General features: G+C 40.4%; 1 protein-coding gene across 1 annotated transcript in view; it reads right to left on the bottom strand.

Moving 5' to 3' along the window:
- The window catches only part of GLIS1 (GLIS family zinc finger 1), a 231,663-nt gene that overhangs the window by 155,947 nt on the left and 63,201 nt on the right, over positions 1 to 12,515 (bottom strand). The window contains exon 2 of the mRNA XM_056844412.1: positions 2,126 to 2,324. Coding sequence (XP_056700390.1) covers positions 2,126 to 2,324 — 199 coding nt within the window. The remainder of the gene's footprint in view (positions 1 to 2,125; positions 2,325 to 12,515) is intronic.

Genomic DNA, 12,515 nt, shown 5'->3' with positions numbered 1-12,515 from the left:
ATTGAGATCCACATCTTCCAATAAGTTATAAAAAGGACTGAACAGAGATTTGCCCTTGAAATAAAAGAAATAAATTATCAAACTTAGAGATCTAGTTTTTGCCTTAAAGTATATGCTAACGATAAACATTTACTGAAATATCCTGCTCTCCATATAAATTATTCATTTATTTAGAAAATGTACGGTATATTCTCTGTCTCCAGAGATCTGCTTGAGGTGACTCATAAAGTAAAATAGAAGGCAGCATTAAAATTAATAAACCATAAAACCCAGCCACAGCATAAAAACAGAATAAAACATTAAGCACCAATAAAAACAACATTTGTAAAAAAAAAAGTCTCAGGCTAGAAGCTAACTGTAAAAACAAATTCAAAAGATAAAAAAACTCCTCTGTTAAAAGCCCAGATAAAAATACTTTGGTTTGGTGCTCAAAGGCAAGTAAGGTGGGCACTAGTCAAGCCTCAAGGGGGGGAACATTCCACAGCATTCCTCAAGGGGGGCATTTCTCACCTCCGCAGCCAGGGCACACAGACTAGAGCTTGTGATGAGAGTCTTAACTGGTGGGCTGGACAGTAAATGGCGTTTAGGAACCAAACAGAAATACTCTGACCAGATAGTTTGTCATATCATCATATAGGACATCCTGGTTTAAGAGTTACCTTACCATTTTCTTGTTGCTCGCAAGCATAGTTTGGAAGCACCTCTTTTCATAGAATCATAGAGATGGAAGGGACTACCAGGGTCATCTAGTCCCACCCCCTGCACAATGCAGGAAACTCACAACTACCTCCCCCACACACACTCAGTGACCAGAAGATGGCCAAGATGCCTTCCCTCTCATCATCTGCCTAAGGTCACAGAATCAGCATTGCTGACAGATGGCCATCTAACCTCCTCTTAAAAACCTCCAGGGAAGGAGAGCTCACCACCTCCTGAGGAAGCCTGTTCCACTGAGGAACCGCTCTAACTGTTAGAAAATTCTTCCTAATGTCTAGACGGAAACTCTTTTGATTTAATTTCAATGGGTTCTGGTCCGACCCTCTGGGGCAACAGAAAACAAGACATCAAGCCAGACCTCAGATCTATCTAGTGCCACATGCCAGATGCCCATTTCTATGGGCACAGTTTCTTTTCAGTACTGCGAGATCTCATAATTGAAGAGGCTGGAGATTAAACCCACAGAGCGCACATTTCTGATGTATAGCTCAGCTGGCCCGTTCAGCTCACTGGCAAAATGTAAACTATTTTCCTGATACTTTCACAGATGACTGGATAGCAGAGAAAGAGAGACTGGTGGTTAGCATTTCCTTCTTTGCCACTCACCCAGTCACCACATATGGATGAGGCTGCTGAATGCTTAGTAAAAAATAAACAGCCTTTCTGGCTAACCGATTTTGAATTTATTTTAGTTGCAAGAAAATATGCCATGGTCTAGAATGGGCAGCAAGGAACATCAAAGTCCAAGAGGAAAGAAACAGCGCAGGTTTTCTTTTGGTTTCTAGGACTGAAACATGGAAGGAGTATGAGGTATGGTGTGAAACATAAACACATAAGAAGCTGCTTTATACATCTAGCCAAGTAGCACCTACTCTGACTGGCAGTGGCTCTCAGCCCAAGGTCTGGCATATAGAGAGCCAGTGTGGTGTAGTGGTTAAGAGCGGTGGTTTGGGTTTGATTCCCCACCCTCCACATGAGCAGCAGATGCTAATCTGGTGAACCAGATTGGTTTCCCCACTCCTACACATGAAGCTAGCTGGATGACCCTGGACTAGTCACAGCTCCCTTAGAGCTCTCTCAGTCCCACCTTGAGGTAACACCTTGAGGTATCACAAGGTGTCGCGGGGAGGGGAAGGGAAGGTGATTGTAAGCTAGTTTGATTCTTCCTTAAGTGGTACACAAAGTCGGCATATAAAGACCAACTCTTCTTCTTCATATCTCCTACTGATTCTTTGACTGACAAGGATCGAACCTAGGATCTTCAAAACATGCTATCCATAGCAAGCATCAAGTCAGTGAACAGGAACAATTCGTAAAGGTGGACCATACTCAGAGGAGAATATTCAAAAGTGTGACTAGCTTTAAAAAGGATAACGCGGGCATGGCAATGAAAACTGAAAAACAATACCTTGTATCCGAGCGAGATAAGTTCAGCTGACTGACATGTAGAAGTCGTTCACAAGGCAACGGGTGGTCTCGAGTAAGCGAGTTTCCTGAGTGTCTAAGCAAGTTCTGTCTACGTACAGGCCCCATGCTATTTGTCATTTCCATGTCCATCACGTTATTCTTCTCAGATATTGAATTACAGTGATTGTAGCCACCATTCACTGTTAAAGAAAAGAAAGAGAGAGGAGGGGGAAAACATAATGATGAGTTCCTTGACAAAATTGCCGCTCTATCTCTCTCATTGCTTTCAGCATGCTCCACCCTCTGTTGGCAGCCAGTCTCATGAAATCATGGTCAGCGTAACAGGAGAAAATGCAGAGTTTCAGATTAATCGAGATCTGGTTTCAAAGGAATTATCTTCTCTCATTTATTGCTATTGTTTTTCAATCTGTATTGTAAAGATGATCATATTTCAGAGAGAGTTTTCTTTCACTGGAGGAAGAGGCAACAGAAGAGACAAATGGTCATTTATTTATGGAAGGTTTTGCATTGGATTTGTCACTCTATAGATGCACATTTTCCCCATCTGAATTCTCAAAACTCTGCATGACGGCTTATTGTTGAGTTTTGAGAATATGGATGGGGAAAAAGTGCATCTAAAGAGTGGCAAATCCAATGCAAAACCTTCCATGAATAAGTGGCCTTTAAATAGACACGTTCTGTTTCCTCTTTATTTACCAGGGCTTTTGGAATGGGGAAGGGGAGAATGTGCTCATTTGGCCTGCAGAGTCTTTCTCAAACAAATTTCATACAACAATTCTACAAAAGGGGGGGGTTGCTTTTAAATAAAGACTAAAGACACTGCAGAAGTACAAATCCATGCCAGTTATGCTTGCATTTTACTTAACCTTTTCCCTCTGTAACAAGCAACAAAAAAGAGATAGATTATGCAAAATAAGGGACAATTCAGACCTTGTGAATCCATTGCTTGCAGAACTTGTTAAATTAAAGACAGAAGTGTTAAGATTAAAAACGAAGATGAAAAAGCATGTAAAGATTAATTGTGCAAAAATGAAAAAAAAAATGAAACACACAATTAAGCATGCCTCAAGTCCTTCTAGCTTTAACTGAAACAACCTAAACAATTAAAATCAGTGGGACTTGAGTACACTTGGTTATGTGCTGGATTGCAGCCTCTATTTTCATTTACTTCTCTTTACTCTTGAAAATTGTAAAGACATTTTTGAAACCATTTTAAAAAACCATTAAAGGTTTTCAACGATATTTGCTTCTAACCTGGTGCTGAAAACCACACAGCTATCAGCCTGAATGGAACAAATCCATTTTTAGTCCCTTAACACCAGTTCTGGTTGTAGATGACTTTACCAACAGTTCTCGAACACCAACTTGCTGACTCTTGACTCTATAGGATGATCATGTAGACGATGTCCTAACGCACCAACGTTCCTTTCAAAACTATCATTATAGCAAATATTGTCTTTTCTTTGCCTCACATGATGCAGAAATTGGTCTTTAACCCATCAGATAATTCAAATAGATGGTATACTATTCCTTTTTTTTTAAATTATTTTCAAATTTATAATCTAACAGATCCAGACAATATAGTATAAACAAAACTTCGACATAAACAATACCTAAACACTACAGACTTGAAATATACAAAGTGGTGTGGAGGAGGCATGACCCCAGCGTCAGCATAAGTGCCCTCTTATCATGGAATAAGGGGCACTGACGCTAGTGTGGAGGATATTTCTGTCGGCACCAGAGCACCACGGAGCTGCATGGAGCTCTGCCACCACAACCTCCCCGGAACCTAAATCCTGGAAGAGGACTGTGGCGCTGGCATGGATGGGGGTGTTCCCAGGGGTGGAGCTGACTTTAGTCAGCTTCCTCACCCCTTTCAGCCTGGGAACACCCCCTGCAGAAACAGCGGAGCTGCGCCAGCTTTTTGTTGGTGCAGCACCGCTGTTTTCAACGGGGCTATTTTCCCCATTTTCTTTTTTTAAAAGTTTTTTTTTTACTTGCAGCGGCTGGGAAATCTCTTTGGAGGCGCCACAGCAGCGCCTTGACCACGCTGTCCCCGCTGCAAGGCTCAGGAATGGGCTGATAGAGTATATACTACTTAATCTAATAACCTTCCTTCACATTATTATATACCTTTTCCTAGCACAAATAGTAACATTTAATTAACTGTATCTTTAATAATCGCTTATTAATTAATTATTAATACTAACTAAATTCCACCATACACATTTTACTTGATATTTCATTATAGCTAAAAAATGTTTGTTTCTTTTAAGGAGCATATTAGACATTGAATTTTTACATGCCTACTATTACAATCAAATAAACCCTATTATGGCAACCCTTTTAGTATTTTATTTTATGTTCAGAGGCTCAGCAATGTCACAGGGACTGCAGTGAGATAAGAATGAGAAGAAAGTCTAAGGATGTCTCAAGAGTTTGCTGTAATGCTTTAGAGGTTTACCAAATTAAAAAAAATGATCCAATAGCTGAAATGACACATAAAAATGCAATGTCTCATATTTTAAAACACAAATAGATGTGAAACATTTGCCCAACATACTTAAATATCCCAAGAGTCTTTGTGGCTTTTGTGGTGTCTGCCAAACTAGGTCATTTGCTTTTGCTCGCTGCTTTGAGACATCATACAGAATGTACCTTAAACATGTGTAAAGAAAACAAAAGTTGGATTGATCCTCTTGGAGGACCAAGAAGATCTCTCAGGGCAATTAACATCAGACTTCTGGCTTGTGCCACAACCTTTTCAAAGCTTCTGCTTTTAACAACAAAACAGGTAGAGAAGATCAACAGGAGAAGTTCTTTCCACACATTACTGGACTTTCACACTAGGGAAAGGATGCATATATTAACACTGGAGGGGGTGGGGAATGTGACATTTCTACTTCACGCATTCTTTGTCTTACGATTACAGTGGTATAGTTTCGATCAAGGCTTGTTTTTTGCAAGAGTTCTGTGTCTCTGTGGAAATGCTTTCTTTGGCTCCCCTCCTGGTTTGGTTAGATTGTTTGGGAAGTACCAAACGGCAACATGCCAGATGTTTTAAAAGTGGGATGCTGGCAAGTGTATTTACCATGCAATTCAACTAACCATATGCAAAGACATTTACAGTTTTTCCAACAGATGTGTGGAACACCCCCCCCACGCACACACACACATATGCCTCATCATTATGAGTGTTAATCAGTCCCCACTAAACTCAAAGTGGTACAAAGTTACTTAACTGGGGAAAAAGAACTGGAAAAGAAAAAATTGATTCTTCCCATAAATTACACGATCTGTACAATTGCCTTTGCTATTGGCTATAATGTGGGTAGCTAAGGGCAGATGAAGCACCAGTAAAGGGAGACAGCATAAATGTATAAAAACTGTATAAAAAGATCATGTATGTATACTGGATCCATCCTTCAACATGCACACACAAGCAAAATGTCTGTAAGAAAATTTAAAACATGCAACCAGGGGTTTGAATGTTTTATGGAAGCCCTGAGTACCATACAGAATATAAAATTAAATGTAAGGATGAGCTTTGGATTTATATGCGCAGAATTATTGGTGCAGCCTCTGCAGCTCAGGGATTAATAAGAAGCTAAAAGCAAACAATGTTTTTTTAAAAAATTAGTTACTCCTTTCAAAACTCACCCAAATGCTTGTTTACACAGGCTGTGTATGTGAAAGAGGGAAAAGAATGTCAGAATGAAGTCATGTCTGTAATGTGGACATTTACGCCGTTTTGTAAAACTGAAAAAGGGGCAAAAAAGCAATAATCCTGCACCAGTTTCTCCTTGCTGTTAAGAACAGTCTCAATGGCATCAGAAGCAGGAAAAATTCAGGTAGCGGACATATCTTAAACTTTGCTGATCTGCTAGTTTGGTTTTATTTGGGTAAAAGCAAAGCGTAACTGATAACTGAAGAAAAAAAACCAGACTTTTAGAAATGCAGGGGGGGAAATGGCTACTGAATAATTTGTCAGCACAGAGACCACAGCTAAACCGTTGCATCAGAAGGCTGCACATTACAGTGAAATTACTTCGTTGTTTAGATTTAACTTGCAGCCCACTTCTTATGCCATTGTCACCAGACTTCTGAAAATAATTTTCTGGAAGAGAGATCCATCAGCAGCTATTAACTAGAATAGCTAAAAATGGAACCTCCATGTTTAGGAGGAACATACATCTGAGCACCAAATGCTGGAGTCAAACAAAGGGGATAGCTCCTTCTATCATGCCTGCTTGTAAGCTTCTAGACACAGCTGGCTGACCACTAGAAGCATACAAATTCATTTTGTTTTCAAAACATCTATTTGCTTGCTTTCATTTCATTATTGAATTCACTATTATTTGTTTTAGCTCTCCATTGGTTTCAACAGGAAACACATTTTTGGTGTAACTGTTTTTGTTTTCTAACCGGTTTGATGAAATTTCAGGGACTGGTTGTATCCATCACCCAACAAACACCTCTTTGCCATATTCCACTTTGACTAAAGAAAAGGTCCAGTTTCATAGGCAATGAAAAATCTCATTTACACAATGTGAACAGGAAGCATTTGGCAACCCAAGAAAGGCAAGGATAGTCACACTGCAGACACAGCCAGTGCATTTGGCAACTCTGGGAAGCAGGCAGAGTTACAGAGGGATAGAAGCATGAAGTTGGTACCCCAAGACAAGCTGATAGCAAAGTAGATGCAGGAAGATGTTTGATACCCCAAGTTGAACAGATGGTGTGGCAGACAGGTTTGCATTGTTGTGGATTCCTTGCTATTGTGAATGCAAAGGCATTTGCAACAGCAATAGGACATCCACACCCAGGTTTCCTGTGCACTTTCCTCAGGTATCCCTTCATGGCTGTCATTCTCCAAACCACCCATCAATGCCACCAGAGGACTTCTAAAAACTTGATCGTGGCTGTATCACTATAGCATTCTAACAATATAGTGATATAGCAACTACCAATTTTGAAGCCATCAAAAAGCCTTCCACTGGCATAGTAGAATAAATGGCAGCTGCAAGGAGATGATAGCAGTAAAATGGAGCCAATGTGGGCAGGAGTTCTAAAAATGTGCAACTTCCCATCCAAGGTGTACAAACCTGCTTGGTCTCAGCAAAAGATCTCAGCAAAGGAGATTTGAGAAAGATCAAAGCAGAAGAGCCTAGAAAATAGGTGATTGGAGGACTGTGGCCTTTCATGCATTGTCTGTTTTCCACTGGATCTGCTGCTCTCTAACTACACAGTATTTGCAGTTCAATTCTCAAAATACAGGGGCTTTTCCCCCTGAAGAAATTCCAGGAGTACCTTGTGATCAATTATGCATCCCCAGAGAAAATGCCAAGCTTCTGAGTCCCTCACCCTGAAAACACAGCTTTTTAATTTGCTGTAGTGTATTTTTTTTAAATACATGAACAGCCCCCTACCAGCCAAGCAGTGGGATTCTTTCATTTGAATTGAACTGAGTGGCAATTTTACAGCCAAAGCATAGAAGGGTCCCCCCAACCAATTTGTTTCTGGCTATCTCCATTGGTAGCCCTGCACTTGCAAATGAAAAAAAAAGGCTTTCATGCCTATAAGAGGATGTGTATAAGGGGAGGGCAGCAGACCAGCCTGGGTCTGTTCCATCCAGCCAAGGACTGAAACTGACCCACACTAGCTGTGAAATTGACTAAGTAAGCAGGCTCATGGGAAGGGCGGCAAATCAGCCTGGCTCTGTTCCATACAATGAGGACTGACACACACTCACTGTGAAACTGACTAAATAAGCATCTGCATAGGTTGTTTGTGATTATTTCAGCATTCTCTCAAATGTTTGATCTGAAACTGACCCACACTCACTGTGAAACTGGCCAAATAAGCAGCTTCCAGCATTCTCCCATCAGTGCACTTGCAAATGGCTTCGATGGGAGGAGCTGTATGAGGTGACAAAGAAGTGGGAGGGAGAACTGAGAATGGGCATAAGGAGAAAACCCCAAAATGCACAGGACCAGCTTTCGATTTGGGATCGAGGCAGACTTTAAACTCGGGATAAAACAGCATCCTGGAATCGTGAGGGGAAATGCGAAGGGAGACAGAAGTAACTTCTGAGGGTCGGAAAATACATGCATAATTAAAACAAAGCCTTGAAGTAGCCGAGGGGGTGATTGTGATGGGAACAACCCACGCATAAAAGGCAAATGTTATGAGGATTCTCAAAAAACTCCAGTTTGAGAACTAAGGTAGAGCAAAATAGCCCTGGTGATGAAACCTGTGAGTGCATACTTGAAAATAAACACGGTTGACAACAGTCTTAACAAAATGACAAGGTTTCTGCCTTACATCAAACATTTGGAATTCAGCTCGATAATAACAAACTTGAAAACATGTGAGCAGTTCTCCCCAATAATATCTAGGGCATCTTGCAAGTCTGTAACTTCCTGTTCCCTGTTTACAAAATATGAATGTTGGATAAGATGCACTACATCTAGAAATGTTAGTAATTTTATTACAAACAGCTTTTGAATATGCGTTGCAGTTAATTCCCAATATGTAAGGGATCCAGAAGTCGCTCTGGCAATGGGCTCAAAGGTTTGCCACCCATACCTTCTTAAAAGCCATCAAATCAGCCTGCATGAAAATATGCCAAGAATGCCCCATTTCTTGCTGTTCAGCATCGCAGCCTGAATTCCATAATGACTTAGGAAATCAAACCTTTGCGGGTATATATTGTATTGCTTCTTGAATTGCACACTCATTACATTATTCCACACAGACATTAATGCCCTTGCGCTCAAAGGAGGACCCCAACAAAACCACCATCGTTTTATAATTTGTCTAATCTGCCATTCCAACTTAAAATGAAAAAGGCAACCTTGCTGGCAAAGGACTTCATAAATCCTTCAGAAAAAATAGGTGAGTGGTTGCTATTCTCTTGGGGAATCATCAGTTTCCCATGAGGTACATGAAGACAGGCAAGGGTTGATCATTGTGAAGGTACAGCTAGGAGAATGGAAATAGGTAGATCTTCCAGCGTTCAACCATGACAATTAATTGCTAGCTGTGAAGTCCTCTACTATATGTCCCCTTTAACTGGAATCATCAGTCCCAAAGGGTCATGATGTCCATTTTGCCAAGGAGCAAAACCAATGGAGATAATGTATACCCTGTCTCTGAAAAAATGTTATGAACCTAGTTCATTCTAAGTTAGGTTAGACAAATCACTCCTCCCCCCCCACCGCCGCCCTAAGGTGAGAAAACACAATGAAATTTCCTTCAAATTGTTCCATGGTTATTGACATGAACGAAGACTTTAGTAGGGACCAGGTCTTGTAGGGAAGTTGACAAGAAAAACAGCTTTGCCTTACTTTTGGGGCCACTTGAGAAAATACTGGATTTACACATAGAACTGTTAAAGTAATTGTGCCAAGACAAACATTTGCACTCAAGAATGTTATATATATTTAGGGATCTCCACAGAGATTAACACCATGAAAAGACCTGGTAGCTTGGGGAAAACATAAGGCTAGTCTGATAGTGTGAAGGGGGAAAGGCCCTGGACACATACGTTTCTGAAATTTCAACAGAGAAACAGCAGCTCTTGGCCAGAAACAACATAGCAACAATAATGAAAAGTTATTTTCAGACAACTACAATCCCCACTATCCAAGTCTCAGTTATCAAAAAGGCACTAAACAACCTAATGCCGAAAGTGTCAGAATTCAATGGTGCACATGGATTCTTATATTTAGGTGTACACTGGAAAAATGCATTTCATACCAACATGGGAATTAACTAAAGAAATCACAATAATTTTTACTCATTCTTAGCAAAAACATAGAATATAGAAATCAAATAGATTATATAATTGTAAGCAGAAGATGGAGAAGCTCTATTCTCTCGGCCAAAACAAGACCAGGAGCCGACTACGGTACAGATCATGTGGTAATATCGAAAATCAAGATAAAGCTTAAGAAAAACACCAAAACATTCCTAGCACCAAAATACAATCTAAGCAATATTCCGGAAGAGTTTAAAGACCATGTAAGGAACAGATTTGCATTACTAAGTTCAAGTGAATGTAAACCTGAAGAACTATGGGTGGAAACTAGAGATATTATCAAGGAAGAATGTGCAAAGACTATTCCTGTAGCCAAAAGAAAAGAAAAACCTCGATGGATGTCTGAGGAAACTCTTAAAATTGCCAGAGATACCGGTAGATGAGAAGCAAAAGTAGAAGGTGACAGAAATAGAATCAAAAGTCTAAGTGCAATGTTCCAACGACTAGCACGTAGAGACAAAGAGACCTATTATAATAACCAGTGTAAAGAAATAGAAGAGAACAACAAAAAAGGAAGAACAAGAGATCTGTTCCACAAGATCCAAGAAATCAAAGGGAAATTTAAAGCACGGTTAGGCATGCTGAAAGATCAGCATGGAAATACATTAACTGAACAGGACAAAATAAAGAAAAGGTGGGAACAATACACTGAAGGACTATACAGAAGAGATGAAAGGACAAAAGATTCTTTCCAAGAAGAATCTTTTGAAGAAGAACCTACAATTTTAGAAAGTGAAGTGAAAGCTGCATTGAGAGCAATCGGGAGAAACAAATCACCAGGAGCAGATGGGATATCAATAGAGCTATTCCAAGCCACAGAAACGGAGTCCATCAAAATCTTGACAAGAATATGCCAACAGATATGGAAAACAAAACAATGGCCCACAGACTGGAAACGATCCATTTACATTCCAATTCCCAAGAAAGGAGACATCAAAGATTGCAACAACTATCGGACCATTGCATTAATTTCTCATGCAAGTAAAGTGATGCTCAAAATCTTACAGCAAAGGCTGTTACCATATATGGAACGAGAAATGCCTGATGTTCAAGCTGGTTTCAGAAAAGGAAGAGGCACTAGAGATCATATTGCAAATATACGCTGGTTACTGGAGCGTACGAGAGAATTTCAGAAGAAAATCAGCTTGTGTTTCATAGATTACAGCAAAGCTTTTGACTGTGTGGATCATGAAAAGCTATGGCTGGTTTTAAAGGAAATGGGTGTGCCACTACATCTGATTGTTTTGATGCGCAACCTGTACTCTGGACAAGAGGCCACAGTTAGAACAGAATATGGAGAAAAGGAATGGTTTCCAATTGGCAAAGGTGTCAGACAAGGATGTATTTTATCTCCCTATCTCTTCAATCTATATGCAGAACATATAATTAGGAAAGCAGGATTAGATTTAGATGAAGGTGGAGTGAAAATTGGACGGAGGAACATTAATAATTTGAGATATGCTGATGACACTACATTATTGGCAGAAAATAGTGAAGATTTGAAACAACTACTGCTGAAAGTTAAAAGAGAAAGTGCCAAAGCAGGACTGCAGCTGAACATCAAGAAAACAAAAGTAATGACTACAGGAGAATTACACAACTTTAAGGTTGACAATGAGGAAATTGAAATTGTACAAGACTTTCTATTCCTTGGCTCCACCATCAACCAAAAGGGAGACTGCAGCCAAGAAATTAGAAGGAGATTGAGACTGGGAAGGGCAGCCATGAAGGAGCTAGAAAAGATTTTGAAGTGTAAGGATGTGACTCTGGCCACCAAGACTAGATTAATTCATGCCATTATATTCCCTATTACTATGTATGGGTGTGAAAGCTGGACAATGAAGAAAGCTGATAGGAAGAAAATAGATTCCTTTGAAATGTGGTGTTGGAGGAGAGTGTTGCGGATTCCGTGGACTGCCAAAAAAACAAATCAGTGGGTTATGGATCAAATCAAGCCTGAACTGACCCTAGAAGCTAAAATGACTAAACTGAGGCTGTCGTATTTTGGTCACGTCATGAGATGACAAGAGTCACTGGAAAAGACCGTCATGATAGGAAAAGTTGAGGGCAGCAGGAAAAGAGGAAGACCCAACAAGAGATGGATTGACTCAATAAAGGAAGCCACAGCCTTCAATTTGCAAGATCTGAGCAAGGCTGTCAAAGATAGGACATTTTGGAGGACTTTCATTCATAGGGTCGCCATGAGTCGGAAGCGACTTGACGGCACTTAACACACACAACAAAAACATTACAAAAAGTGAAGTGCCCTCACCATCTCTGTAGTGATTTCTCCTTGTACTTGTTTACTGTTCTGAAATTTATGTAGGGTAGACAGTAGTCCTGTTCAGTTGTGACAATTTTGGGGACCAACGGCCCACCTTCTCCCCCTAAGGAGGCCAATGCCATCAGTCATCCTCTCTCCATAGTAGGCATATTGGGCCATATCCCACTAGAAGGTCCCAATTTTCCCTTCTCTTAACTCAGTGGCTCCAGCCCTGGGGGCCCCACAGTGCCGCCACCAATGCCACTCCTTCCAGGGGCAACC

Source organism: Euleptes europaea, chromosome 2 (assembly GCF_029931775.1).
Source record: "Euleptes europaea isolate rEulEur1 chromosome 2, rEulEur1.hap1, whole genome shotgun sequence".
In the NCBI taxonomy this organism is placed as follows: domain Eukaryota; kingdom Metazoa; phylum Chordata; class Lepidosauria; order Squamata; family Sphaerodactylidae; genus Euleptes; species Euleptes europaea.
This window is presented reverse-complemented; position numbering and strand designations above follow the sequence as displayed.